This window comes from Pholcus phalangioides, unplaced genomic scaffold (assembly GCF_987345545.1).
Source record: "Pholcus phalangioides strain wild (caught in Gottingen) unplaced genomic scaffold, Ppha-v1.0 ptg000004l_1, whole genome shotgun sequence".
Lineage (NCBI taxonomy): Eukaryota > Metazoa > Arthropoda > Arachnida > Araneae > Pholcidae > Pholcus > Pholcus phalangioides.
Window position 1 is genome coordinate 1,301,746 of NW_028301597.1, and position 26,710 is coordinate 1,328,455.

Here is a 26,710-nt window from a genome sequence, read left to right on the forward strand (position 1 = left end):
CGATGAACCCAGTTTAGGGACCATGACCCTCTTCAGTCTTTGTTAAGACCTCATAAAACTGAAATCACTCATACAATAGGAAAAGTAAAATAAAAACTGTTATCAGCAAAAAAACAAACGATTTGACAAGGAATTTCCAAAAATTCCAACACCTTGGATTATTTGTAACCTTGAAGTTTCAAAACTTGAATTATTGAGACACTATCATGTTACGAGATTGATTTTTTCCACCAGAAAAATTGAAAAAAAAGGTGATAGCCAATATAAATTCATGTGGATTTTAAATATGTTGGTTATATTAGAAGTTTGACTTGAATACTGAAAGGTGAATTGATACGTGGATGTTTCAAGGAAAAAATAAGTATCTCCTCTGCACTCCAGAGCTACACATACAGTTGAATCCTGATTTAATGCCACTATTTATTTCATGGAATTCTGGCATTATATTAAATTGTGGTTTAACAAGTGAATAGCCTATAAATGAAAGATTTTTTTTCATTGAAAATTTGTGGCTCTAAGCGGGTTTGGCATAGCATTGGGGGGGGGGGGGAACTTGAACAGGGTCCAAATGCATGTGTACCCCAGGGCTGTAGCGAGCCTTCTCAGGGACCCCAAGACTGAATATTTCTTGGGGGCTTACAGGAAAGTTATGCTCAGAAAAGGAGCAATTTGCCCCCACCCCCATTTTTTTTTGGATGATTCCTTTTAGAAGAGAGTCACGCTTGCAGATTATTTTTAACGAGAAACTCGAAATCTCCAAGAAATAAGGAAAATAAGTGTACCTTTTTTTTTGTGGGGGAGCATTGACGACCCCCCCCCCCCCCCAATATGGCTATAGACCTGGTGTATCTTATTTTTAACAGCTTTAAATGGTTTTAAATTATCTTTTTTCAAGACCTGAGGTACACATATGTATACCTAGCTCAAATGGTCCTAGTAAAGATATCAAACCTAATTAATTTTAAAAAAAGTATTTTTAAGGGCATTTGACATCCATAAATACAAATCAGTCAAAAAAGATTATTTTTTAATAGTAATTTTTGACTCAGGTGTGAAAACGCTAAGCAGTTTTCAAAATTGATTGCATTATTTATTCATTGTGTGCATCAACTTCACATATAACTGGCAAATATGCTGTTGCTTCAAATTTTGAACTCAAACTTAATGGAAACAAAGAACCAACACACACACAAAATCAATTCAATCTGTGGTTCCCCTCAATTGTTTTTTGCTCACAAATTACGCAGGGTGTCCTGCAACTGCTAATGCAGCTTTTATCTCATCAACTGCCCATCGTAGAGGTATAGTTTCAATGTAAAAAATGTGTTAAAAAATTACCCGAAACCAGTTTTGAGAGTGAAAATACAGTATGTCGTAAGATAAAAAATCTAAATTTTTATACATAAAAATACTGTATAAAAATCTGAATTTTTATACGGTCCTGTAACTTCCAATTAGAAAGTTGTTGTCCTGTCTTTTCCGAATCCTTCAATGTTCAATGTCTTTTCCGAGTTCTACTACAGCATAAATGACGGGAAGGAGCGTTTTCCAATAGTTTATGCTGTTCTTTTATCATTTCAATCAAATTTTTGAATTCAAATATCTCAGCGAATATTGTACTTGGAAACATGAAATTTTTTTCTGTCAGCTCAGGAGATACAAGGCAACAACTTCCCAACTGGAAATTAGACGACGAGGAACTGTATAGAAACATAGACTTATTTTGTCTGTCTTTATAGACTGTTTTATAGACTGCATTTGTACTCTCAAAACTGGTTTGGGTAATTTTTGAACACCTTTAGAGCATTTTTTCAAATTGGAACCATACCTGTACGACAAACGTTTGATGAAAGACCATATTAGCAGTTACAGCACACCCTGTATAATGAGCTCTGCACACTATTCTATAAAAATGTAGCCTGCAAAAATAATGTAAGCTAATTTCATTGATTACTCTGTCAGTTATAGTGGTAAGTATAGTGGTATAATACAAGACATGGGTCTGTAAGAGCGACCTGCATTTAAAAATAATTGAGGGGGGGGGGCTCCTTCCCAAGACAAATACATTTCTTTATTTCCTTATACTATATTGATTTTCAAAAACATTTCTGAAGTTGAAACATAGCCATCTCGTTGTTTTATTTAATTACAAAAATAATAGTTGATTATTCTTTTTTCACTTGTAATTATCATACATGCAGAGCTTCTAAAAGCACTGGGACCAGAGAGAATGTGAATACTGTGACACACACATCACAGAAAAATTGGTGCTGCTGCAGAACAATCTTCAAGTAATTGTGTGAAAATTGTAAAAACACTTATGGAAATCTTTATTATATAAAATTCCCAGTCAGAAGAAAGCTTGTTGCAGAACAATGCAAAAAACAAAAATTTTTTGCTTTGGGGGGGGGGGGGGCTACTATGTTCATCACCTATTAACAATGAAAACAGTTTAAGTGTTAAATACAGGAAAAAATATAGGTACTTCCGTGTGGAAGTATTTCTGCAAGATTTTAAAAAATTGTATGATGACAAAAATATAAAAATATTTCTGCAATTTTGTTATATGTCCTAAAAAAATTTTTCATGCTTCTAAGCCCCTCATATCAATCTTGCCATATTTATTTATTATTTCCAACATCACTACCTGAAAAAATACATTAATTAAAAGAGCTTTAAAAAAAATTCCAATTTTACCCAGGTACATGTGTTCGCTATTGTTTATTGTATTTTTGATTACTTTTCAATGTTGCAAAACCCATTCAAATCAAAAAAATCAATCTACTTGGTTGTCAGATTCAATATCTCAACAAAGCAGAAATAACTTATTTGAAAAAACTCATTCAGTTTAAAGAAAATATGTGCACTAATCAACAGAAGATAAACTCTACAATTTTAACAATTAATATTCTGACAACTCTCAAGAAAGTATTTCTTACAAAAAAAAGGCAATATCTCTATATTAACATACACTAATTAAATATAATTATCTTTCATTCATGAAAAATTTGATATGAAAAAAATTATTTCAGCCCTCTTTTTCCCAAAATGATTCCCATTATAAAAAAGCTAATGACACTTGTATAACATATAAATATGCAACAACTTAAACGTCGTTAAAGTTGAAAAAGTCCATATCGAAACGAACTTATGGTGGAAATCTCATGAGATAACTCATTTCTTAGGCTTCAGCTGCTTCTTTTTCAACATTTTCTTTCTCATTTCTTCTCTTTCTTTCAATTCCTCTTCTAAGTCTTCTTTCCGGGCAATTTTGGCACTGCAAATACAAGAAAAACAATTTATGCCATTTTATCGTGTGCATGTGCTCTATTCATTTTTTATTATGTGCATTTCTCAATTCAAAAGATATTCTAGCACCTCTCAGCTTAGGTGAGTGCTTAGGGATATGCTGATATATTTTAATACACACCTTCGACATTCCTCTTTCATCTGCTCGGCAAAACTTGTTTCCATCACATCATCGTCATCATCATCCTCATACCTGCAAATAACCCATTACTTATATAATTTTCATGAATAAATAAAATTCATTGTGAATAATCATTAAGAAAAGATTTTATTGACCATATTGATTTTTGTACGCTCATATGTAAAAATGCCTACATATGAACAAAAAATTGTTACACACATAATGAGCAAAAACCAAACTTCATAGTGCACATACACAAACTCAAGTTTAAGAAATCAAATCAAGTAGCTACAATTCATACATTTTGTGTTGGATTTTAAACTTTTTTGGATCAAATAGTAATTATTGACAAAAACTTTGAAAGTAAAAAATCAATATTAAACTATTTGATAAGGTTTTCTCAGCCACTGTCAATTACAAAAGAAGTTCTTTGAGCAAAAGGCTGTGTCTGTTGTCTGTATTATAAGTTTATTTTACACAAAATTATTAAGCAGAACATTAAAACTATTCAGACCAATAAGAAAAATTCAACAAATCTCTTGATAGCAAAGGATTACATTGGTCTTTTTTTTTTTGCCTAACAGCTGTGATCATACATACATAGAATACATTGCATTTGCAAACACACAGGTCAACATAGGTACAACAAAGAGATTTGTAGCAACCAGAATCAAGGGACAAGAAAGAAGCTGTAAATTAAGTCAAACTGAGAAGTCAGTGGTAGCTGAACAAGCTCCTAAAAATGACCATATGGTCAAATTTCCCAAAATTCAAGTGCTAGCAAATGAAAAAAAAAAAATCTTTTCTCGGATGTAAAGAGACCATCAAAATATTTAAACATCAAAATTCCTACAATTGGAAAGAGGAAGGTAAGCAGGACGTGGATCCCAGCTCTACAGTACATCAGACCTTCCCTATTCAGAGGCCATCATGTGTGACAACCAAACGAATTGCTCACTGCTTGTTGTCCAAAGACGTAATGATACCACTAACAATTTATTGTTAACCATGACCAATATGAACCAGTGCCTGACAGGAAGGAAGAACTTAAGTACATTGTGATCATAGGTCATTTAGCCGTTGAAATGTCTAATTTCAACAGCTAACTGACTGCTGAATGTCTGTTTCTTCAATGATTGAAGGCACAAGGGGAACAAGTTATTATAACTTTTAATTTGCTTTTGTTGCATTAGATTATGTTGCTGGTTATGACACAGCACCTTCAAGACCCTTAATAATACAGGAGATCCCTCAGTGGTTGAATGAACTACATCAACAAAAAAACAACTTTGATACAAAATTCTATGTAACTGATTTTGTGACGACTCTTTCTTTCACTTGTGCCTTCTATTATGTAAATTTTAGCAAATAAAGCACCAGGAACAAAAGCATCTTCAAGCGTTTATACAAACCTAGAGCGATCATAACCAAATATTTCTTTGATATACTGAGAATAATTTTCAGAACTATCTCCACATTCATCATCGATGAACTCATTCATTTCCTCGTCATCTTCGTCGTCATCATCACTTTCTAATCTCCTTCTTGCTGGTCCTGTGTGAAAGTTAGAGGGTGTATTAAAGAAACATTGGCATGAAAACATACCCCCCTCCCCACAAAAAAAAGAATTATAGGCATTCATTGATAAATTAAGACTATAAACACTGTTTATTTATTCAATAGTAAATGTTGACTTGAAGTACGTAATTTATGGTCTGTCTTTTTTCCTAGGTAAATCTGATTTTGGCTTATGAATGTGATTCCAAAACAAATGTGATTCTATGACAACAAATAATCTTTATTAACCAAGGTATCGCAGTACATATGTAGTAGAAATTTTGCACAGGAATGTATACAAGGTGCATGTACGGTTAATTACTAGTACGTAGTACATATGCAGAGAAAAAATGAGAGAATATATTAATATTATTATCCCAAAAATGATTAACTCTAAATAAAAAATTATACGATATAGTAAAACTTGTCTTTAACAGAACCTGTATTAAGTTGAAACCTGTCTTCAACGAAAAGAAATCTTAGTTCCCATGGTTAAAAAAAAAGCCAAAATACACATTCAAAAATCTTGATTAAACGGAACCTGTATAACACAGAAATGAAAAGGAAAATTGTACCCTTTTAATGGAAAATTTCACACAAACAATTCAAGGGTTTCGCGACCAATAGATAATATAAAATATTAATGGCTCTACAAAAAATTTTTGTGCAAAATCTCTGCTTGCCAATGCAAGAACTACACATCATTCATTAGCAAAAAACATTTTCGTACTTGATGCTGTGATTTTAATAAGCCATGTGTAATAAAGCAGTTGCTTCCTGAAATTGTGACAAAATTTTTTGGAAAAGCAGGATTTTCTACGGGAGACATCAGTGCAAGGGGGGGGGGGTTTAGGTTTCCAAATTATATACAAGATTTACAAAATTGTATGCAAGTTGATTTTCATGATCGTAGGGCCGGAATCAGAGGGAGGCAAAGGTGGCAATTGTCCGAGCAGCAAAATTGGGAGGCAGAACAAAATCAGTTATAAAATCATTGAATTTTACAATGGTAGGGGCAGCAGAATCATGTCCCCTCTGCCAAAAAAACCTAGTTATGGGCCTGTGCTGAGGATTACATAAACATAGATGACAAACTGAATCTGACACGACAAAACTTTAGAGAAAGTCAGAGAACGCAAATGTTGTCAATTCAGAAGAACAGTGTGGGGTGAAGTTTTACACAGACGATGTGGAAACCTAATTTTACACATTATGTCAATTGAACCATTATTAAGTTGAAACCTGTGTTCAATGGAAAAAAATCTTGGTCCCTTGCGATTCCGTTGAAGACAGGTTTTACTGTAATGCATTCAGGAGCATTTCATACACTTAAAAAAGCTTAATGTTCAAGCTTAAACAAGCTAACTAATTGAAGCTGCACATCTGCTACAGCATGCTAATAATTACACGTTACAGACCTTAAAAAACCATTGATTCATAAATCTGGGATTGCCGTTCGACGTAAGCAGGCTGATCCAGAAGTTTGTGGATCATTAAACTGCACATGTATCTCATAAGGATTTTTCTGAGATGCACGTCTCACGTTGTATGCATATGTGTGTGTATCCTTGATGTATTTATAATGTCTCAGACGTGCATGTCGTGTCATTTGTTTAAGAAGTTTATGGACTGGCGACAGTGACATCAGAACGATACTGTGACTGTTGCCAGTTAAAATAGCTTTAGACTAGAGTTCCTTGAAATATCAGGATGACACATGCGCTACCTTTGAGCAAAAGTAAGATGTCTCTAACACCGCAATTGCTGCTCCCTGTCCTGCTTTTTTTTCCCAACGATTTACAAAACATCATTTAAAGTTGCATCCTGTTATTAGTTCAAAGACGGATGATAAGCTCGCTCTACTTTATAAGCACCTTAGCCAAGACATGTTCCATTCATAGTGTGAGTGAAAAGTCAATTTTTTGCTCTTTTTAGAATTAAATATACATTGTATGCATTTCTTGTTCAATGTTAGACCAATTTGATTAGCGGTAAAGCATGACAAATTCTTAAACAGAATAATCACAGCTGACAGACTGGATCATGGTTTGTTAGACCTTAAGTACCTCAGGACAATGCTACATTTGAAAAGCTTATGCATTTCTTAAAATGAAGTGGAAACGTTTGCTACAACCATACTCGATATAACGATAAATCCCTCCCCACACTATTTTAAAATCTTGTTTTGAACTACTTATAGTTTAATGTTATACTCCTCTCGATACAATGAGAGCTTTATTTTGCACCACCTGATCACCAAGAAGTGTTAATAAAGTTGTTGACATTGCTACTTTCTGTGTAAGATGCAATGCAGTAAACAATTTTACAGGAACAATGCATCTAACTCAATTTTATCAACCAATTTTTTGCAGTGAATATATATAAATATACTAAAAACTCATTTTCTCATGGTTTGAAAGCAACATGGTACTAGCAACACTGGTTCAGGAAAGATGCCAATAAGAACATAAAAACCACCCGATATAATGTCTGATTTTTAAAAAAACACTGGGAGTCATTACAACGAGCGTCAACTGTATAAAGTGTGAAAGTCTGTAATCCCTGTTTCAAAATGAATGTTACCAGTCAATAATCTGAAATAGTGATAGCACACGAACTTTTACAACCGTATTTTTTATGAGGAAGACTTCAATTCACCTGAAATTAACACCATGTGGTGGAAGAAAAAAAAACAACTTTTATTTTAGAAAACTTACTTTGAGGCAGCTGGCTCACTAATAAACGCCGTGGAGGTTGAAGATAAGGATTGGGATGAAATGCAGGCTTGCGAGGTTTCTCTTCTCTCATAGGTTTCTGTGGCGGTAATTTGGCTTTTTGAGGAGGCGGAGGAAGACGTTTTACAACACCTTGCCTATCGTTCATTGGCCTTGCTGACAAGAATTTTTGGGGTGGTTTTTGGTCACTGCTTAACGTCCTCTTTTCCCCTAAAGACGGAGCCTGGTCTCTCACTTTCTTGACATTGGGATCAACTTTTGGTGGTTTTACCGAAACAGGGTTTGTCCTTACTTGAGACTTCTCACTCGCCTCTGGTTTTTGACTGATGGGTTGAGATTTCGGAATATCATTGCTGACTGATTTCTGTTGCTGCAAAAACTTGGCTTCCAGTTCCTTCTGCACTTGACTACGAACTCTTTTTTCGATTTCAGCCAAAAGGTCTTCAGTTATGATGGACTTTTCAGTTTTTTGTGACGAGACTTTTGGTTTATCTATTTTCTCTTTGCTAACAGTCTCACTGGAAATCTTTTTAGTCATAATTGGTTCCTTTCTTTTCATGTTGCTGTCTGGAACTCTAGCCTTAGCATTTTGCAGACCATTTGGTTTGCTACTTTGAGATCTGTTCTCCAAAGACTTAATTTTATTGTTTTGTACACCATCCAGAACTTTCGCTTTATGAGCTATTCTTACTTTCTCACCTGAGGAACTAGGTTTTGCGCTGGTGTTGGTAATTGAGTTGCTTTTCAGTTGTCTTTGCTGATCTGGTCTCTTATTAAGAAAATTGTCTGATCTTTCAGCAGAGACATTATTCATAGGTTGCCGTCTGTTTGGATTTAGATTGTTTTTTTCTTTTCTAACATGCTCAGTTGATAATTTATTTTCAGAAACAGCTTGTCTATTTGCAGTTTGTTTCTCTCTATAGTCTGGCATGAAATTTTCAGATGCAGGTCTTTTCTTCAAAGCTATTTTTGGAAGCTTCTTTATTAAGTTTTCACTGGGAATATTTTCTATCGAATAGGAAATTTTCTTGTCAGCAGCTTCTGCAGCCAGTTTCCTGCGGATGCTGTTTTCTTCTTCTTGAAGAAGCTTACGAGCTTTTTTCGACATTGGCCTAGAATCGTTATCTTTAAAAATTGGTAAATCCTTCACTGGTTCATATTGTTTTTTCTGCGCTAGCTGAAGCAATTCATGAAAGCTTGGAGGTGGAGGAGGTCTTGGCTTTTTATGCACTACTTCTTTTCCTGAACATTTGTTCTGATTTAAAGGAGGACAATCTTCAGGATAAGAATCGCCATGGTCATCAAGCTGATCCTCTGCTAAATTTGGATCTTTTGACTTCCGTTTCCGTTTTTTAGGAAGGAGTTTTTCTTGCTCTTCCATCTCTATTCTTGCTTTCATCCTGGCTACCTTATCATTCAAGCTTAGCTTAATAAGTTCTTGTTCTCTCCTCTTCTTCGCTTCCAATTCGTCATCAGTGAGTCTGATTTTGCTGAAATCATTATCTTTTGTGCGGGACGCCATTATTTTAGCCTTTGTTTTGCTTCGACTCACTTCTCTTAGAGCAAGAAGCTCCTCCTTTTTCTTCTTTGCTTCAACAGCTGAAATAAAAATCAAATGATAAATGAACAGGCGGAAAGCATATAATAAAACTCCACAGTAATCCAGAGTTTTCAAAATAATTTCCATATTGAAAAATAACAAACACTGTTACTGTTTGTTGTTGTTAAAAATTGACTTTCAGACATTACGAGTCAAATTAAACTTTCCACGTAGCCCGCGGGATCACACAGTCACACCGTGGTATTCTCGGTTGTTAAACCAGGTGCCGCAAATTAAATAAACACTCTTATTTACTCTGAATTTATTTTTCACTGAATTTGAATTATTTATTTGAAAATAAGTTCTGTTAATTAATTATTTCTTTTATTAAATCTGAAATTTGCCCCAATAATTTTGAAATTATTTTTTCACTAATTTTAAGTTCTCATTAATTATGAAATTATTTCTCACCAAAGATTGTTAATTTTTTTTCATGAATTATTACTTTTAACAATTCTGAAATTACTCTTGACAAATACTGAAACTATTTCTATCTCAGTAGTTCTGAAATTATCTTTCAGCAATTCAATAACTATTTTTTCATCAATTATGAAATTATTTTTTCAATAGAATTCTAAAATTATTTCTTTCATTACATGGCGTTTTTTAGCATTTCTGTAAATTATGTATACCCTTTTGATGTCAAATTTCATCTCTCGAAGCACGTAGCCTACAAGAAATCGCATAGGTCTCAAAAACTGTTTCGGCTCAGGGTTTCCTTCCATCTCAAATTCGTTATGACGTCCCTTTCAATGTATAAAATGCACCAGACTAACTTATTGAATCTGGAGAGTAACTCACAGTTCTAAATACAGCAGAACGAATTTCAGTGGCTAGAGCTCTTTAACAATTTTTTTTCTTTTTTTGGAGTTAAATCGTTTTTCTATGTAAAGCAGCTATTTTTTAAAAAAATGACCAAAGAAAACAGCTCTGAGGCCCATGAGCCATGGGTTAAAGACCACTACTATAGACGAAGGGTGACCAACTTATTTCTGTCCGGGAGCCCAACATAATGATGAGATGAAGTGTCACTGGTTACAAATAAGCATTTCACAATTTTTGTCTAACATTTCACAAAATATTTCTTGAATTTTCGTGAAATAACTGGTACCGCAAAATCAGAATTCTAAGTAATGTAAATGTTAGAAAAATCATAACTACTTACAAATTTCATAAAAGTAATAATTTCAGCACACACACATAATACATATATATACATGCCTTTCTGATATTCTTCTGCTTGCCTTTTTTGCAAAAACTTTTTGATAGCATCGGATTGAACATTTGATTTAGGCACTTTCTTTGGTGGTGCTATCGACGTATCACAGTATGCCACACTAGTTCTCTGTAATAGTAAAATGTTAATTTTAAATTGTGAATGGAAAAAAAAGAGAAAAGAATAGGGTATTTGTTTCAATTTTTTTTTTTTTTTTTTTTTTTTTTTTTTGCAGTCAGGCAGAAAATGTAGAACATTCATCCTTCACCTGCATTACAAATGTCTTTTTCATGGGCAGAGATATGGGGGAGGGCATCAGAGGGGGAAGTTTTGTTTTAATATTAACAATTGGACAGGATGGCAATCTAGAATTGCTTCCAGGGGTGTATTAACGAGGAAGCTGAACAGTTCAGGGAGAACTGGCTCCCGCATGCCTATGCCCTACAGCTGTGGTGGTCGAGAACTGGGTTCAAACCCCACCGTCGCTACAGTGGTGGTTGTCTGTTTTTCCCAACTTCAAGGTGCAAATGTGAGTCAATCTCCTCGTCAAAAAGTCTCAGCACAGAGAGCAACAGACCTACAATAGTACAATTAATAAATCATTACACTTCACTCATGGTTAGAAAAATCAACAGCAGATGACAGCACTACAAATAACAAGCATTGCACAGGAATAAACTTCACGTTTGATTCACAACACATATACGCACACATTCCAACATGTACCAATTCGTTAGAAATTTCGTAAAGGTGTGTGTTTACGAAGTGCATGCACGGTTAAGTAATAGTAATAGTAGGAATGACAAAACCAGTTGTAGAAGGCCACAAAATGCTTAAGTCCATCCCTGATAGAATTCATTATTAAATATCCGGTAATAGTAACCATGTATAAAAGGCCTAATAAAACTATCATTAAAACTATCAACATACGTTTAAATTGATTCCGTCAATGCGTTTTCGCTAATTTATTCATTATATCAGACTTTCACAGTAATTTTTTTTTTTCAATCAAAACATTTGGAAATACAACTCCACCTACATGCATCACGTATAAAGATTATGGGATGAAAATGAAATATAATATGGTATGATACAAATCAAGACTTATCTCATATCAGTAAAAACATAATTAATAGCGCATAACTTGTGGACATTGACAAAACGGGGTCATCATTTCATCTTCTCTCATCAGTTCCTTAGATCGAAATATCTCAATACTGATAACGACATTAATATTATAATTATAGTAGAGAATGTTCAAGTTGTTCAAATCATACCTCATACTGAGATTCAACTCTCTTGCCTTCGGCAATTTTCAGCAATTTACTGTAATCCATCTTTTATGGCATCCGATTCGTCTTCTTTTTTTTTTTCAGCTTTTTAACATACTGAAAATGGACCAGAAATACATCGAACATGTGAATCGGATATAACCAAGAAAATGAAAATTGAGGTGACCAACGTAGACACTTTCACTTTTATTTTTTATTAACGATGAATTTGCAGGGGGAAAAACCTCGGACAGAGGGGCATTTAATGTAGCAATAATAATAATAACGCTGCGCTGAACAAGTTTTTCAACTGAACATATGTTTCCATGTTGTAATAGTTGTTAAATTTTATAACTCCATAAATATATTTTTATTATTAAGATTATATATTTAAACACAGCGATTGATATTATTAATAGAGTTTTTTTTCAATAATTATATATATAAAATAATTTACAAATTTGTTTTATTCAGAATGAAATAAATTTTACAAATTGTTCGAATTGTATCGAAAAAATTTGTTAATTTTTTCATTAAAAAATCATTTATTTTTCGATAGAAAACTCTTTTCTAGCATGAAATTTTCTGGTTAGTTCGACTTTTATCACTTTTGTGACTGCAATAAAGTGGTCATGTTTTTTGTCAGTCTGTTCTCTTTTTTTTTTTTTTTCTGAGATGTTTTAGGAGGTCAAGGACGTCCAGACATCTCACTATCCGATGTGTACGTCTTTGCGAAGTTTTTAGAAATTTCGTGGAGTATTGTGTCGGTTTTTGTTTGTAATATACGTCGAATTATACTGTATTTTTCCCAGTTGTACCGTATCGTGTTGCTTTCTTTTTAAAGGTAAACTTATGTGTCAGTTCAATGAAAGTTTTATGAACATTATATCATAATCATTGCACATATCGTGCGTAATAATTATGATATAGTATTCAAATATCTTGCAAGTCGTCGTAGTTTGTTAAAATAAAACTTGCAATATCTGCTCAAAATTTTAATTCACTATTCATTAATGACTGAATTTTCATTTCGCTGAAATTTCACAATGAAATAAAGTAAAAATCCTTAAATTCAATCAATACATCAAGACTTGTGAAATGTCGTGTAAAAAAAATTTGTTCCTTAATTTATGGGGGGTAAGGTTGGTTTATGCAGGTCAGTTTATGAGGGGAAAATGTTGATCAGAATTTTGCCAAATCATTTAGTTAGCATGGTAACTAGCTTGAAGATATGCGATACTAGATGGCATCACTAACCAACAGAGTAATTTTTGTAGTTATGTTCAAACCCCACAGAACCATTGATGTTAGAGCAAAAAAAAACATTAAAAGCATCTTTGGCATTTATTCCCGGCGGACTGACATCATTTGTACAGCCTTTAGATGTGAGCATTATAACAAGCCTTCTAAAAACTACTTGAACTTATGGACTGAATGGGTAAGTTCTGAAGATAAAGAAACACCAAAAAACATTGTCTTAAAGCAAGGCTGGACAAATTCCAGATGGCCATAGCAACTAAAGAATTGGTGTTGGCACCTAAAAAAATGTTTATGTAGTTATTAAATTGCAGGCTGGGAGCAGTACAAAATGTTTGGAATTTATAACGGCATATCTGCTGACATAAAAAGGTCACTATACCCTGAAAAAGTCTAAAGAAGCATTATTTTGGATCTTTTTCTTCGGGTAAAAATGTTTTTAGCACCTAAATTTATTCTGTTACCTAAATTTTTTTACGATTGAGTGTTGCATTAGTAACATGATAGGGGCCATTCAAGTATTACGTAAGCAAATTTTCAATCCCCTCCCCCACCCTTGTCAGCAAAACGATGACCAGCTCCCCCCCCCCTTCCTTGTCAGCAAAATTTCGTCATCAGCTCTGCCCTCTGAATCCTAACTCATATTTTCATAAAGGGTGGTTGATGACGTAAGCATTATCCAAACCACCCCCCACCCCCCCATCAATGATGACGTAATACTTGAATTCGGCCCCATAGATGGAACTGAAAAGGACAACCTCTTTGTAAGTGATGCTGGCAATGACAGCACAGTTAAAGATGCCACACTGTGTGATGACTTGCGTTTCGATAGCTTGGACAATTAGAAGAAATAGATCAGAAAGTTTCAATCAATTTTTCATTGTAACTTTTGTAACTACTTTCATTGTAACTACATGAAAAAACAATTTTCATCAAATGATGGCCGCGAAAACCTTATCAACTATATAAGAATTTCTTCAATATTTTTCTGCTAATCAAAGTTTTTTAGCACAATTTTTTTCAGCCATTCGGAAATTACTTTGAACTATAAGTTCTAATTCTGTTTTCTCTTCCATCACTCAAAGAGACTAAAAGTCAAATAAAATCATCAGGTATCTCGTGTATAGTGTATAAGCTCAAAAATAAGGGAATTTAAAAAATTTTACTTTCCTGTGCCCATTCTTTGTTAGAAGTACATCAGAGTAATTTTTACAAGAAGCGTGTGCTATGATAAGAGAGATCATCAGTTCTTGAAGAGCAAGTAGGAAAGGCAGTGATTTTTCAGAATTTTTGTTACATTATAGCGAATGCTAATTTCTAACTCGCTACAACTGAATATTTTTTGTATCTTTAATATTAGCTATTTCATAATATCTTATAAATGTGACTCGTTATACCCAGATTCTCGTTGTAAGCTGTACCTATCATAATGAATTTTTACTGTACTTTCAAGTGTAACTTGACAGAGTTCTGAATAAAGTTGTAAGATATGAATTCGGACTTTAATTTATTAGAGTTTTTATAAATTTTTGATACATAAACCGAAATATTCATCAATTCATATAATGAAAGATATCAATTTTATCTTTGTAGATCAAAGGATGATTATTCCAATACGGTGTTTCACGTGTGGGAAAGTGATCGGGAACAAATGGGAAACGTATCTTACACTTTTACAGTCTGATTATACTGAAGGGTATGTATTTTTGGAATTCCTACTTTTTTTTAAAGTCTCATCTCATTATGTTGGTGCTCATCAGCTACTAAACTGAAGTACATGATTACATATTTTAGAGAATCAAACATTTGGACAGTCAACACTTTTTTTGGGATAAATTTACTAGATAATATTTCGCTTCCCAAAAAATTACTTTTTTTTCACAAAATTAATGACCCCTTTCACAAAAATAAATAAGGAAAATTTTCACAAAAACAGGACCATTATAAAAAAAGTCTGGACAGACCCCCTGATTATGTCATGGGATGCAGGGTGGTTTGATTCTTCCATTTTAGATAGAAATGATTCAGAGGAAGTTAAAATTTAATTAATATAATATTTTGGTCTGAAATGTTGATAGTCTGTTTAGTGTGTGTGTTGCATCATGCAAGGAAGTTCTTTTTCTCCCAATACAAAACATTACTACTATTACATGCATATTTTACCTACAACGTTCAGTCCTGAAAGTTTAAATCAGTGTTTCCCAAAGCGGGCAATGGAATGGTCCAGGGGTCGATAGAAGCTACAGATTTAGTATAGGAACCTCCAGGTTCACTTGAGTTGGGGGCAATGAGAGACAAAAAATTCTGATGAAGGGGGCAATGGAACAAGAAGTTTGGGAAACTATGGTTTAAATCATAGTTTCCCTACCTTTTTTGTCCCATCGCCCCCTTCTTCAGAAATTTTTTTCTCCCATCGCCCCAACGCAATCTAACCCATAGGATCCTATGTTATACCCATAGCTTCTACTGCCCCCTGGAACATTCTATCTCCCCCAACGGGGAGTTAACACCCACGTTGGGAATCACTGGTTTAAATCATACTCCTTAAGAGAAAGTTTTTCCTCAGATAATCTTAATCATCGTCACAAGGTTCTGAAAAAGTGTACTATTATATAGTGTGACCACAGAAAGATCACCTCTAACCTTGTATGGCCTAGTGTTCGTTTTTTCAGTAGGGAGAAATTGGGGGAACTCCAGCAACAACCCTGGAGGATGTTTCTTTCTTCCCCCCACTCAAGAATGGGCTCTCCATTTCCGTCATGAAGGCCATTCAAGGTCAGAGGCAATCTTTCTGTAGTCACACTATACCTCCATATGAACAGCTCACTTGTTGCAAAATTAAAGATTGGGAGCAAAGTTAAAATACAGTGATATCTCGGCTAACAGAGATAATTCATATTTCATTATTTAGAAAAAAAGATATAATTTATGACTTAACTCAAACTGGACTGTCAGTTTTATTTGTGGTATCAGGGTCAACATTATCACCGATATACACATAAGAACCTAAAAATAATTAAGTCATGGTTATATACTGTATTAATTGTTTTCATTGCGCTTATCAAAATTTTGTACTTGGGTCTTTAGTTTGAGTCATTTCAGGTAACAGTCAATATAAAATATTCATGGAATTTATCTCCAGAACCCGTTTGTTTTCTGTTATTATCATATTTTGATATTTAATTTTATTCTGTTCCAGTGATGCCTTGGATGGCCTTGGTCTGAAACGGTACTGCTGTAGGCGCATGCTTCTTGGTCATGTGGACTTGATTGAAAAGCTCCTGAATTATGCCCCACTGGAAAAATAATGTTCTTTCATCGTTTCAGCTGTTCACATTCATCTTAATAAATCATCTTTAATGTTTTAAAATATTGTGCCTGTTTCTTTCTATTCCAGTTTCTGTTGTATTGAAAATAAGATTATTCAAACAAGTGTTCAAGTCAGATACGTTGTGAGAAATATGATAAAAAAATTATATAAATTCATGTTCTTGTAATTAGAAATGCAGCATTGTTGATCAATTTTTTTTAAATTAACTTTCCTCAATAATATTATTATAGGGCATAGTTTCCCAACCTTTTTTGTTCCATCGCCCCCTTCTTCAGAAAATTTTTTCTCCCAACGCAATCTAACCCATAGGATCCTATGCTATACCCGTAGTTTCTACCGCCCCCCCAGGGGGAGTTAGCGCCCACGTTGGGAATCACTGTTATAGGGTGTCCTAATGGATATACAGCGATTAGAGATTGTTTGAACAAGCATTTTGATATGCAATGTTGGGAAGGCCTCTATATCATGCAATATTCGAATTAAAATTTGTGGAAATGATATTTACACTGACTCCCCTACTTTGTTTCCTCATAACTCAAGAATAATCCATTACAATAGAGGGGAGGCTATTTGAGCTATAAAGTGACTGTTGCAGGACATACACACCAGTAATGGTATACAATGCCTTCCAGTAATTGGTAGACATAGGACTATAATTTTAAGGAAATATTACTCTTCGTACCAGAGTAGGAAAAGTCATTTCAGAACAAACCAGTTCCCCTCCCATAAAACTAAAATTCACAGCACGTTGCTAGTGATACTTTTTCACAATGAAAATTGGATTCCCCACCAAAAGTTATAGAGCTTTTCAGTCTTTCAAAATTCTCAACCCCTTAAAGGCGATCTGAAAGTTTTATAATTGTTTGAGGGCAGTTGAAGCTGTAGACGGCTCAAAACATGCCAATTTTAATTGTGGACATCCTTAGTATCAGAACTTGACAAAAAAAAAAAATTAAAAATCTCTGATTCATCAATCACATACCAAAAAAGGTAAAGGGAAAAAATTCAAAATTTTTTTGATAGAGGGCACTGCAGAAAAGAGATCATTAGAAATATGCAAGTCAGAGTCGTATAAAATGTGGGATGTACAATTAAACAGCTTGCTTCTGAATTTTCTTGTTACTGGCGCTTGCATAAGATTTTCGTTGCGATTTTGATATCGGTAGATAGAGCACTGTTGGTAAAACTGTTTTAACCTCAGCCACAAGTTGTGGGCTGAAGCTTTTCAAACATTGCAGATGCAGAAGAGATTAAAGGAAGGTTTAAACATGGAATTTGCAACTTGCTTTAGTGCAATGCTCTCTATTGACAACGATTTATATTCATTGACGAAATACATATATATATATATATGCTGCCAAAAATTTGAACTAATTTTTTTTTCCTGCATCAAAAAAAAAAAACCAGATCATGAGAATAACTTTTCCCAAACCACATCCAAATTTGTCACCACCTTTAATTTTCATGAATTTTTAAACCATTTACGAATTTGTAGGACACCCTGTACATATAAATCTCAAAAGACATTATTTATTTGGTGAATTGTATTTATTTTTTATACACACTTCATTCAATAGCTTCCACACAACAGAGCAAAGTACATTTTAATAATCTCATTCATGATCTTCCTTTTCAATCCCAGGACAGTTCTGTGACATATCATCTTCATTCTCATACCTTGTGCCACACCATGTACAATAAAGGTATTTATTTCTCAAGTATTCGTTGATGAAATACAATTGATCTTCTGGATCTAACTCATCTTCATCATGGTAATCTTCATCTTCTTCCTCCTCATCATCAAGATTTTGATTGGTAAACCAGAACCAAATCCTCATTGGTTCCTTAACACCTTCATCACTGTCCAGCTTCTCGCAGACTTTCCTGATTTTGTTCAGGTCTCCCATGACTTTCTTGTGCAGGACTTTTTCCCTCATTCTCTGCCGAAATTCTTCTGTCAACTTTTCAGTTTCTTTTTCTTTCCAGACTTTTATTTTTGACTTGAGTTCTTCTTTCTTCTTGATTCTCTCTCTTATCTCTTCGTCACGACCCAGTCCACCTCGATCTATTTTTAGTTTGACTTTAATCGGTTCTTTGAGTCCAGAGCTACTAGAAGTTTCACTTTCTTTCTTAGCACCAAGCTTCATTCCAGGCTTGTAACCCATCTTCTGTAACATCGCAAACCCTTTGTTATCTGAACTAATTGCAGTATCTAGACCAATGTTCCTGTGTTCCTCTTCAATTTCGCGTAACTTCTTCGTTCGATTAAGTTGCTTGGAATTTTTAAATTTTTTTTCGATTTCAAATTTTCTTTTTGTTGTCCTTGAGTTTATAAGTCCTGGTCTAATATCATCTTTAACATCTAAAAACGATGACGACATATAATCTTCGTCATCAGACATCCTGCGGAAAATAAAAAGAATGGATGTTTGTGCAGCATGATTGCAAAACAATAATATAACATGCAAGTTGATCTAAGACTTTGATTTGTTCAATAATTTTTTTTTCATGTATTATTTTTATGCAGCCACTCCTTGACTCATGGGTATTTCAGTTAAGTGAAGGTTTTAACAGCTGGCTGATGCGAAGATATATTTTGGAAAGAAGATAATTCAACTGCGTTTGCAGGGAATCTAACACTCTTTCACTTTCTGGGTGAATGCCATAGAGTACAAAGGCAATGAATATTTCGATCTTTCCTTGGAGCTCGTGTGCACTGAATGATTGAGATATTTGTTGTCTTTGTGTGTGTGGTCTAGAGCGCTCATCTGGAAAGTGAAAGGACGTGGGTTCGATTCCCCGTAAAGGCAGTTGAATTTTCTCTTTCCTAAATATATCTTCGCATCAGCCAGCTGTTAAAAACCTTTGTATGGATAGCGGAGAGTGACATCATCCTTGGATTTAGTTAAGGCTCAACTATATTATGAGAGTTTACTAGCTATGCTTGCATGTGGTTTTAATCTCGTAACACCTCTCTTAACCTCCCATCTACATGAGTTAAGGGATTAAGTACAACAAAAATTTAATAAATCTACATAAAAGTCATGGCTTATTAGCACATTTGCACCTGTAGATGGTGAAGGCTATATAAGGAGGGTATGTTATGCAAATGCCGCATTGTGGTACCTCAATAGACCAAGGATGGTTCAAGATTTGAGAGATTAAGTAGTTAAGAACTTTAGAATGTATGCCAAAATGTTAAGGCCTGAGTTTAGTTGATAAGTGATTTAGTGGTTGAGTAAAATAGAGTCCAGTAATTTTTTATGATGAAATAGGCACTATATGCCAGTGTGCATGGCGTCACACACACGTGGATCTGGGGGGGGGGGGAGAGAAAAATGATATCGTTCCTCCCAAGAGCCAAAAAATGAGAAAAATTTATCTGTACTATAAAATATGGGACAATCCAAAGAATCTAATGGTGTCTGCTTTGGCTTCATTCACAGCTGATGATCTGAGCCTCTACTCAATTTGGAGCTGAAAATGTTTGCCTCAGCTCTATTCGGCACTAGAGATATGTGCCTTGGTTTTATTCACAGCTGATGATGTCTGCCTACACTTCCTTCTCAGCTGAAAGAGTCTACCTCCGCTTCATTCACAGCTTAAGATGTCCGCCTCTGCTTCATTCAAAGCTGAAGATGTCTACCTCTGCTCCATTAAAAGCTGGAGATATCTGCCTCTGCTTTATTTGCAGCTGGAGATGTCTGCCTCTGCTTTATTTGCAGCTGGAGATGTCTGAGTCCGCTTCATTCTAGGCTAAAGATGTCTGCTTCTATTCCATTCACTGCTGAAGATGTCTGTCTCTACTCCAGTCCCAGCTGAAGATGTCTGCCTCTACTCCACTCCCTGCTGAAGATTTTTGCCTCTACTCCACTCCCAGCTGAAGATGTCTGCCTGGGCTTCAGTTCTAGCTGGAGATATCTGACAATTAAGTGAGCCCAAGGAATAAATCGCCCTTCTCAACACATCACCCGGCTTCATATTATCCAATGATCATTCATTACTTGATTACTCATGTTGGGGACAAATTTTAGAGCACTTCAGGACAAAATTTAGTTTACTTAAATGTTTCTTTACTGAAAATAAAGGTGGGTGGGGGGGTCAGTTCAACTGGTGTTGGGATTCAGACAAGTTAGCATTGGTTCAAAATAACAATATCTATATTTTGGTAAGTTTGGCAAGCAAGTTATTGAAACTGGCAACTGTACCTCTAAGTTGGATGCCTGAACAACAGCTCTGATTTATACACAGCCATCAGTGATGGGGGAACTACTGAACTTGACCCATTTCAGGCAAAGATTCTGAATGCAAGTGAAAATGCCTACACAACTGTGAGATAAAGGGCATGTAAAAGAATTTTGTTTTTAACAATTTTATTTTTAAAAATCTAATGAAATTATTTCATTATCAGTTGATTATCGGGACAACTGTTTGGCGATGAAAAAACTAGCCTAGTCTTGTGGGAAAGTTTTTACATTTACTGGAAAAAAAAGTTACCACTTAAATAACAAACATCAATAAGAAAGCCACACTAGCATCAAAAGCTCTCTAAATTGCGCCAAAAGTAATTTTAAATAGGACTAGTCCGGTTAATTGATCAATTGTTAGTCGTAGTTAAACATTTTAGTTAATCGACTTGATCAATCTGATTAAAATTTCATTAAAGTTTGCAGTATAAGTTTGTAATTTAACCTGATTTGATGAAACCAATTTTTGATGTCTTAAACTATGTTCCTGTACATAACATTCTCCCCCACACACAACACTTACACTCAAACTTTTTCCCTCACATTTCCCTTAGCCAAATTTCTAATTAGAGATCTCAGCTCATATGAAGCGAACAAGGTCACATTTATACAAAGGTTTTCAACAGCTGGCTGGAAGATATATTTTGGAAAGAGAGAAAATTCTACTGCCCCTAAGGGGAATCTGGAAAGTGAAAGGATGTGGGTTCGATTCTCTGCAGGGGCAGTTGAATTTTCTCTTTCCAAAATATATCTTCGCATCAGCCGGTTGATGAAAACCTTTGTATGGACAGCGAAAAGTGACATCCTCAGATAAGGGCACATTTATAAGTTGCTCATTACCTCCTACAAAGTCCCATTTCAGTCAGTCAGGCATAAGTTTTCAGATGAGTGACCATATTTAAAAGTATTTAAAAAATTTGAATCAATGTATTAATCAAATTTTTCAACATTGGGGAATATATGTTGATTTAATGAAAGTTTGTGATATAGAAATTTCAGTTTCAAACTGCGTTTGATGGGCATTTCGGAAGACAAAAATTTATTGTCTCCACCATTTTGAAAACAACAATTTTCGTGTATTCCGTATAAATTTTTGACATCCATACTTTTGCAGAAATTTTTTTTCAGCCACTTCGTTTGGCAGTTTGCCTGTTGTGGCCTTCATATGTGTATTTGGGAAGCATCGACTGCTTTTCCAACAAGTACTACCCGGCAAGAGTTTCTAGGAATACAAGCAATGAAGATTGAAAGGAGTTTTGAAACCAGTTGCTAACCTTAAATAAGTGAATAAAATGACAAGATTCAAGTGAAGGAACTACAAGATTTGACGAACAACATTCAGCATCTCAAGTACCTCCATGCGGGCAAACTAATTTCGTCTTAATTTATCTTTATACAGTCAACGCTTGTTATAACAACCCCACGTTATAGTGACCACTCCATTACAACGACCGGGAAAACATCCCAAATGCTTTCATATATGAAACATTCTATATGGTTACCATTCAATATAACAACCCCCCCCCCCTCCCCAATATAACATTTGTTTTTGAAGGAACAATAGTGGGTTGTTCTAACAAACGTCGACTGTATCTTGCTAAACAAGGCATATTTTAACACATCGCGGAAAATCCAGGGATTCACAATTTTTCATACCAGTACAGAGGCAGATTTACAGTTTTGTCTCCTTGGGCTACACTAATTTTGCTGCCCTATCTCCTATTCTGGTCTGATTTCTTAACCACTCATTTCTACAGCTCGCTGTCCCATGCTATAACCCACTTGGCCAGCATTCTATAAGCACGCCTTCTGTTTTAAGTCACTCTTTTGGTCATTCACAGGGTTGCATAATTCTTTTGGTCATTCCCATGTTCACACAACTTCCAGCTCACTCTTTTGGTCATTTACATGCTTGTACACGCTCTGGGTCTTTCTTTCGCTCACTAAAGTACTCACACACTCTCTAGGTAACACTTTTGGTTGCTCACTGACCTGCAAAATTTCTTCCTGGGTCACTCTTTTGGTCATTCACATGCCTGCAATTCTCTAGGTCACTTTTCTGGTCCCTCACTGCACCTGGTCCCGCAGACTCTCCAGGCAGAGATGGACATTTATGGTTTTCCACCACCCTTTTCTCATTTTACTTATTTTTTCAGCCCCCCCCCATTCTTCAAATTCGCATTCCCTTTGAAGCTGCCGCCCTGGGCTATAGACCGTTAACCACCCACCCTCCCCCCGTAAATACGCCAATGACCCAGTAGGGGCATCAGCACGACATTTCTAAACAATACAAGAAATTAGAACAAAAACATGAATCGATAAATCAATCATAGCGGAATTCATAAAGAATTACCTTGAGAAATAAATTCGCTCCACAAATCGAAGCAGCAAATTATCAGAATGCTTTCATAACGTTATAGGGCAATCACACGATTTGTAAGTGAAACTATGTTCAAAACCGAAATAAATAATGCATTCACATAACTTGGTTGTGCTGCCATCTGTTCAAATCAATACGAACAAGAAATTGCGATGTGATTTTTTTTTTCTCCCCTTTTACAAAGATCAATATAAAAGTTAAAACTATTTTAGACCCGGGCTGACTGCTATCTCTAATTATGGCTATTTTCTGTCCTGGAGGACTCTTCGGCCTACATTAATGTGCAATCAGGGTTGCAGCTAATAATAATTATAAATACTAATGGCAGATGATAAGTTGGCCTGGGATTTTTAGTAGTTACATGATCAGATGTCACATGAATTAGAAAGTTTTGGAACTGAGGAACTCATTAAGCCCACGCATGGAGAAAAAAAAAATGATTCGCCACATGGAGGTGCCGGGGTTCGAACCCGGGGCCTTTCACATGCGAAGCGAACGCTCTACCACTGAGCTACACCCCCACATTAGAAAGAGTGATTTATCACAATTCAGCTGCATGTTAAAATTTTGAAACAATTTTTAAAAGAAAAAAATATTTTTATAAATCTTTTTTATAATCCACTCGAAAGGATTCAATTGTAGGGAAAATAAATGTAACAAGTAATAATTATTTTAAATATGGACGCAAAATGATGATCCTCAGCCCCAAGATAGAGAAAACTCTGATAAGGAAAGCATAGCGGAAAATAATCTAGAAACCCTCAAATTCTCGGAAACTATTTCCGCATCAATTTCAATGAATTTCCACTTCATTTTTTACTTTTTCAATTTTAATAATTTTGATCTATCAAAAAAAATTATTATTTTTTATTTAATTTTCCTTGCTTGAAAATTCCAAAACCCAGTGTTCCGCGAGTTTTGAAGAAAAAAGATGGCGTCGTCGGGCATTATGTTTATTTTTTGCCGTGAGTGATTGATTTTCTCGTCTGGAGTTTCTTATCCTCAATATCGGTAGAAAAATGGCTTCAAATTCAGCTGAAAACTCAGACGAGCTGATCGACCAATTCTGCTCTGTTACTGGTGCCGGTAAGGAAAAGGCCAAGAATATGCTCGAGGTGTGTGGCTGGAATATAGAAATGGCCATCAACATGCACGTCGACACGGATTACCCGGAGAATAACACGGATGCCGGTTGCAGCAACAACTCAGCGGCTGAGGCAGCTGAATTCTCGGGCGAAAGTGTCGGTGGTGATTACGTTAGGCCCCCAATCCCTCAGTCAAGGGGTGTACTCGTCGAAGAGTATGTACCACAGTATGGCCTAGGAAGTAGCATCAAAAGGAGGAGACCTCAGTCCATCTTCGACGGGTTCCGAGACTTCGAAGCCGAAGGCAGATGGCAAGAGACGGAATTGGCTGGATCCTCGGCGGATAAAGATTTCCTGAAGAGAAGGAAGACCTTGGATGATCTGTATCGTCCACCGCTGGACCTCATGCACAGGGGATCATTTGAGTCAGCCAGGGAAGCTGGACAGGAATCAAAGAAATGGCTGATGGTCAACATACAGGACTGCCAAGAATTTGCTTGTCAAGTCTTGAACCGTGACGTGTGGAGTAATCAAGCAGTCAAGAGTATAATCTCTGAGCATTTCACTTTTTGGCAGGTGTATTGTGATAGTTCCGAGGGACAGAGATACATACAGTTCTACAAGCCAGTCACTTTCCCATATGTCGCTATAATTGATCCACGGACTGGCGAGAAACTGACTGTGTGGAACAAGCTGGATGCCACCGTGTTCTGTGATCTCGTCACAACATTTCTGACGGAGAATTCGGATCCGGAAGCGGTCCCGAAAGCTCTCCAGAATAGTAAAAGTAAACCGTCTTCAAGTATTCTAGACGTCAGTGAAGAACAGCAGATCAAAGCTGCGGTCGAGGCCTCATTGAAAGACACTGCCATGACGGATGAAGAAGACGGCAGCGAAGTGGAAACATTTGATTCTGACTCCGAAAGCCAATCTGCCAAACCTAATCAGCGAGAAACTTCCAAATCTGTTAATTCCGATGCTGTTCCTGATGATGACAACACAAAGAGTGATGACGATGATGCCAACAAGACTAGATTGGACTGGAAGGAATTGTTGGGGGTAGAGGATGGCCAAATGACTGATCTTGTATTAAGGCTACCGGATGGCAAGAGGGAACGTGTTACATGGCCTTGCACTAGCAAAATTAAAGCTCTGATATTGTTTGCTGCTTCTCTGGGTTACAGCCAAGATAAGTACGAGTTGGTGACCAACTTCCCGAGGAAAAATCTATGCGAGCTGCCATCTCATAAAACTTTTAAAGAACTTGGTTTGTATCCACGAGAAATGGTTTTTGTTCAACTGAAACAATTGTCACCGTAACGCTTGCTGTTTAAGTGAAGGAAACTGTATATTGTTCATTCTCACAACATTTGTTTACCTTCTGAAATTGTTTGATAAGGTTATTTGCCTGAATTAGTGCATATTTTCATACTTCGAGCTAAAGAAATAAAAGTACCGATAGAGAGAACAAACCTTGTCTAATTTATGTGTTAAGAATGTTTTGTTACCAAGGGGAAAGAAAATTAGGCTATATTCATGTGTAGCGCTTTTCTAAAAACATTTCACCTAAAAAATTTACATAGATTTGTAATGTTATTCAAGATGCTCGAGTCTTTGAAATACTTGAGTGGAAGTAAAATTTTTTTTCTTGGCAACATTTTGTTTTCAGTAAGTATATTAGTTTAGATAAATCAAATGCAAGAAAATTATTCCTAAAAATAAAACAGATGAAAATAAAAAACATTCTAGACTAAATTCAGAATCATCTAGGGATGATAGTAACAAATCACTGGTGAAATAAAAATTTCTTAATGAAAGGCATATCAGCTAATTGGGGAATATTTCGCTAAGCATGTATCGACTCCTTGAAACGGCAAATTTCTGGCTAAATATTGAGAAGAAAAAAAAGGTTTCAAGTCAGATAGCAGTTCCGAAAAACACTAAATCAAAATTTTTTGATTTGATTAATAATTTCTTTATAATGTCCCTAATATGTAAGCCTGTTCCAACTATGCATTGAACCTATCGGCAATTTTGCATGAATGCATAGAAAAAATCTTTATAAGAATGGAAATAAATGGTGCAACTAAAGGGGAGCAGGCGGGTCTGGACCAGAAGGGGTACTGAATTCACCTTTTAGCCCGTTTACATGTGCAATATTGTGGTAGCATTGGGTGTTCTAACACCTGCTTGAATTTTTTTTCCCCCGTAAGGAAAGAAATAGCAGTCACAGGTGAAAATTCTTGTGTGTGAAGTTTTTCTCATATAAACAAGGCTTTTGACTGCTGCTTTAACATGACAGAGTGCCAAAATGCCAGTTTGCCCCGGGTGAGAAAGTATCTAATTGCAACAATGCTGCTTAAAATTAGTTTCTGCCGACAGATAAATATGAATGAGTTACTACCAAATGTTTATAGCATCAACTAATTTTGAGGTCACTGAGCATTTCATTTACCTAAGCAGACGTTTTTTAAAGTCTAGTGTCTCCCACTTGCCATGCAAGGACCTAGGAGGTTAATGTCATTTTTTTACTTTTCTAAAAGCTACTTCATTGAATTCCTTTATGTTAGCATAATTATCAAAAGTATTTTGGCACAATAT

The 26,710-nt window shown here is 35.4% G+C and overlaps 4 protein-coding genes and 1 non-coding gene across 6 annotated transcripts; 2 read left to right on the forward strand and 3 right to left on the reverse strand.

Annotated features, from left to right (window-relative positions):
• Positions 1-2,607: 2,607 nt before the first annotated feature.
• Positions 2,608-12,142, reverse strand: LOC149086391 (uncharacterized). Its single transcript, XM_089255253.1, has 6 exons — positions 11,816-12,142; positions 10,544-10,667; positions 7,705-9,321; positions 4,843-4,984; positions 3,431-3,502; positions 2,608-3,277 (listed from the first exon to the last, which is right to left on the reverse strand). Exons 1-6 carry the CDS (start codon positions 11,873-11,875, stop codon positions 3,175-3,177), a joined length of 2,118 nt encoding a protein of 705 aa, XP_089111379.1. The 5' UTR covers positions 11,876-12,142; the 3' UTR covers positions 2,608-3,174.
• A 360-nt stretch (positions 12,143-12,502) lies between these two features.
• Positions 12,503-16,436, forward strand: Polr2L (DNA-directed RNA polymerases I, II, and III subunit Rpb10). Its single transcript, XM_089231807.1, has 3 exons — positions 12,503-12,653; positions 14,660-14,762; positions 16,266-16,436. The coding sequence occupies exons 2-3, from the start codon at positions 14,668-14,670 to the stop codon at positions 16,372-16,374; spliced, it is 204 nt and encodes a 67-aa protein (XP_089087933.1). The 5' UTR covers positions 12,503-12,653; positions 14,660-14,667; the 3' UTR covers positions 16,375-16,436.
• Positions 16,437-17,907: 1,471 nt separating this feature from the next.
• On the reverse strand, positions 17,908-23,521 carry LOC149086393 (G patch domain-containing protein 11). 2 transcript variants are annotated; one of them, XM_089255265.1, is made up of 2 exons: positions 22,998-23,521; positions 17,908-18,800 (listed from the first exon to the last, which is right to left on the reverse strand). In XM_089255265.1, exon 2 carries the CDS (start codon positions 18,797-18,799, stop codon positions 18,011-18,013), a length of 789 nt encoding a protein of 262 aa, XP_089111391.1. In that variant the 5' UTR covers position 18,800; positions 22,998-23,521; the 3' UTR covers positions 17,908-18,010. The 2 variants fall into 2 exon arrangements, with proteins under 2 accessions (XP_089111391.1, XP_089111399.1); XM_089255273.1 differs by lacking the exon at positions 22,998-23,521 and adding an exon at positions 20,606-20,726.
• TRNAA-CGC (transfer RNA alanine (anticodon CGC)) lies at positions 23,474-23,545 on the reverse strand. Its single transcript has one exon. It is a non-coding gene; the product is annotated as a tRNA-Ala (tRNA).
• Positions 23,546-23,924: 379 nt separating this feature from the next.
• On the forward strand, positions 23,925-25,599 carry LOC149086395 (UBX domain-containing protein 7). The gene has a single exon (XM_089255285.1). It carries the CDS (start codon positions 24,044-24,046, stop codon positions 25,427-25,429), a length of 1,386 nt encoding a protein of 461 aa, XP_089111411.1. The 5' UTR covers positions 23,925-24,043; the 3' UTR covers positions 25,430-25,599.
• The last annotated feature ends 1,111 nt before the right edge of the window (positions 25,600-26,710 follow it).

What these genes read in the sequence shown, in the direction of transcription:
- LOC149086391 (XM_089255253.1), bottom strand. Translation starts at nt 11,875, where the DNA reads ATGGATTACAGTAAATTGCTGAAAATTGCCGAAGGCAAGAGAGTTGAA. An exon ending in AGCAGAAGAATATCAGAAAG is followed by an intron (nt 9,322 to 10,543) that starts GCATGTATATAT and finishes TTTTTATTTCAG; the next exon opens with CTGTTGAAGCAAAGAAGAAA. An exon ending in TTTGGTTATGATCGCTCTAG is followed by an intron (nt 3,503 to 4,842) that starts GTTTGTATAAAC and finishes GGTTATTTGCAG; the next exon opens with GTATGAGGATGATGATGACG.
- Polr2L (XM_089231807.1), top strand. Translation starts at nt 14,668, where the DNA reads ATGATTATTCCAATACGGTGTTTCACGTGTGGGAAAGTGATCGGGAAC. An exon ending in CAGTCTGATTATACTGAAGG is followed by an intron (nt 14,763 to 16,265) that starts GTATGTATTTTT and finishes ATTCTGTTCCAG; the next exon opens with TGATGCCTTGGATGGCCTTG.
- LOC149086393 (XM_089255265.1), bottom strand. Translation starts at nt 18,799, where the DNA reads ATGTCTGATGACGAAGATTATATGTCGTCATCGTTTTTAGATGTTAAA.
- LOC149086395 (XM_089255285.1), top strand. Translation starts at nt 24,044, where the DNA reads ATGGCTTCAAATTCAGCTGAAAACTCAGACGAGCTGATCGACCAATTC.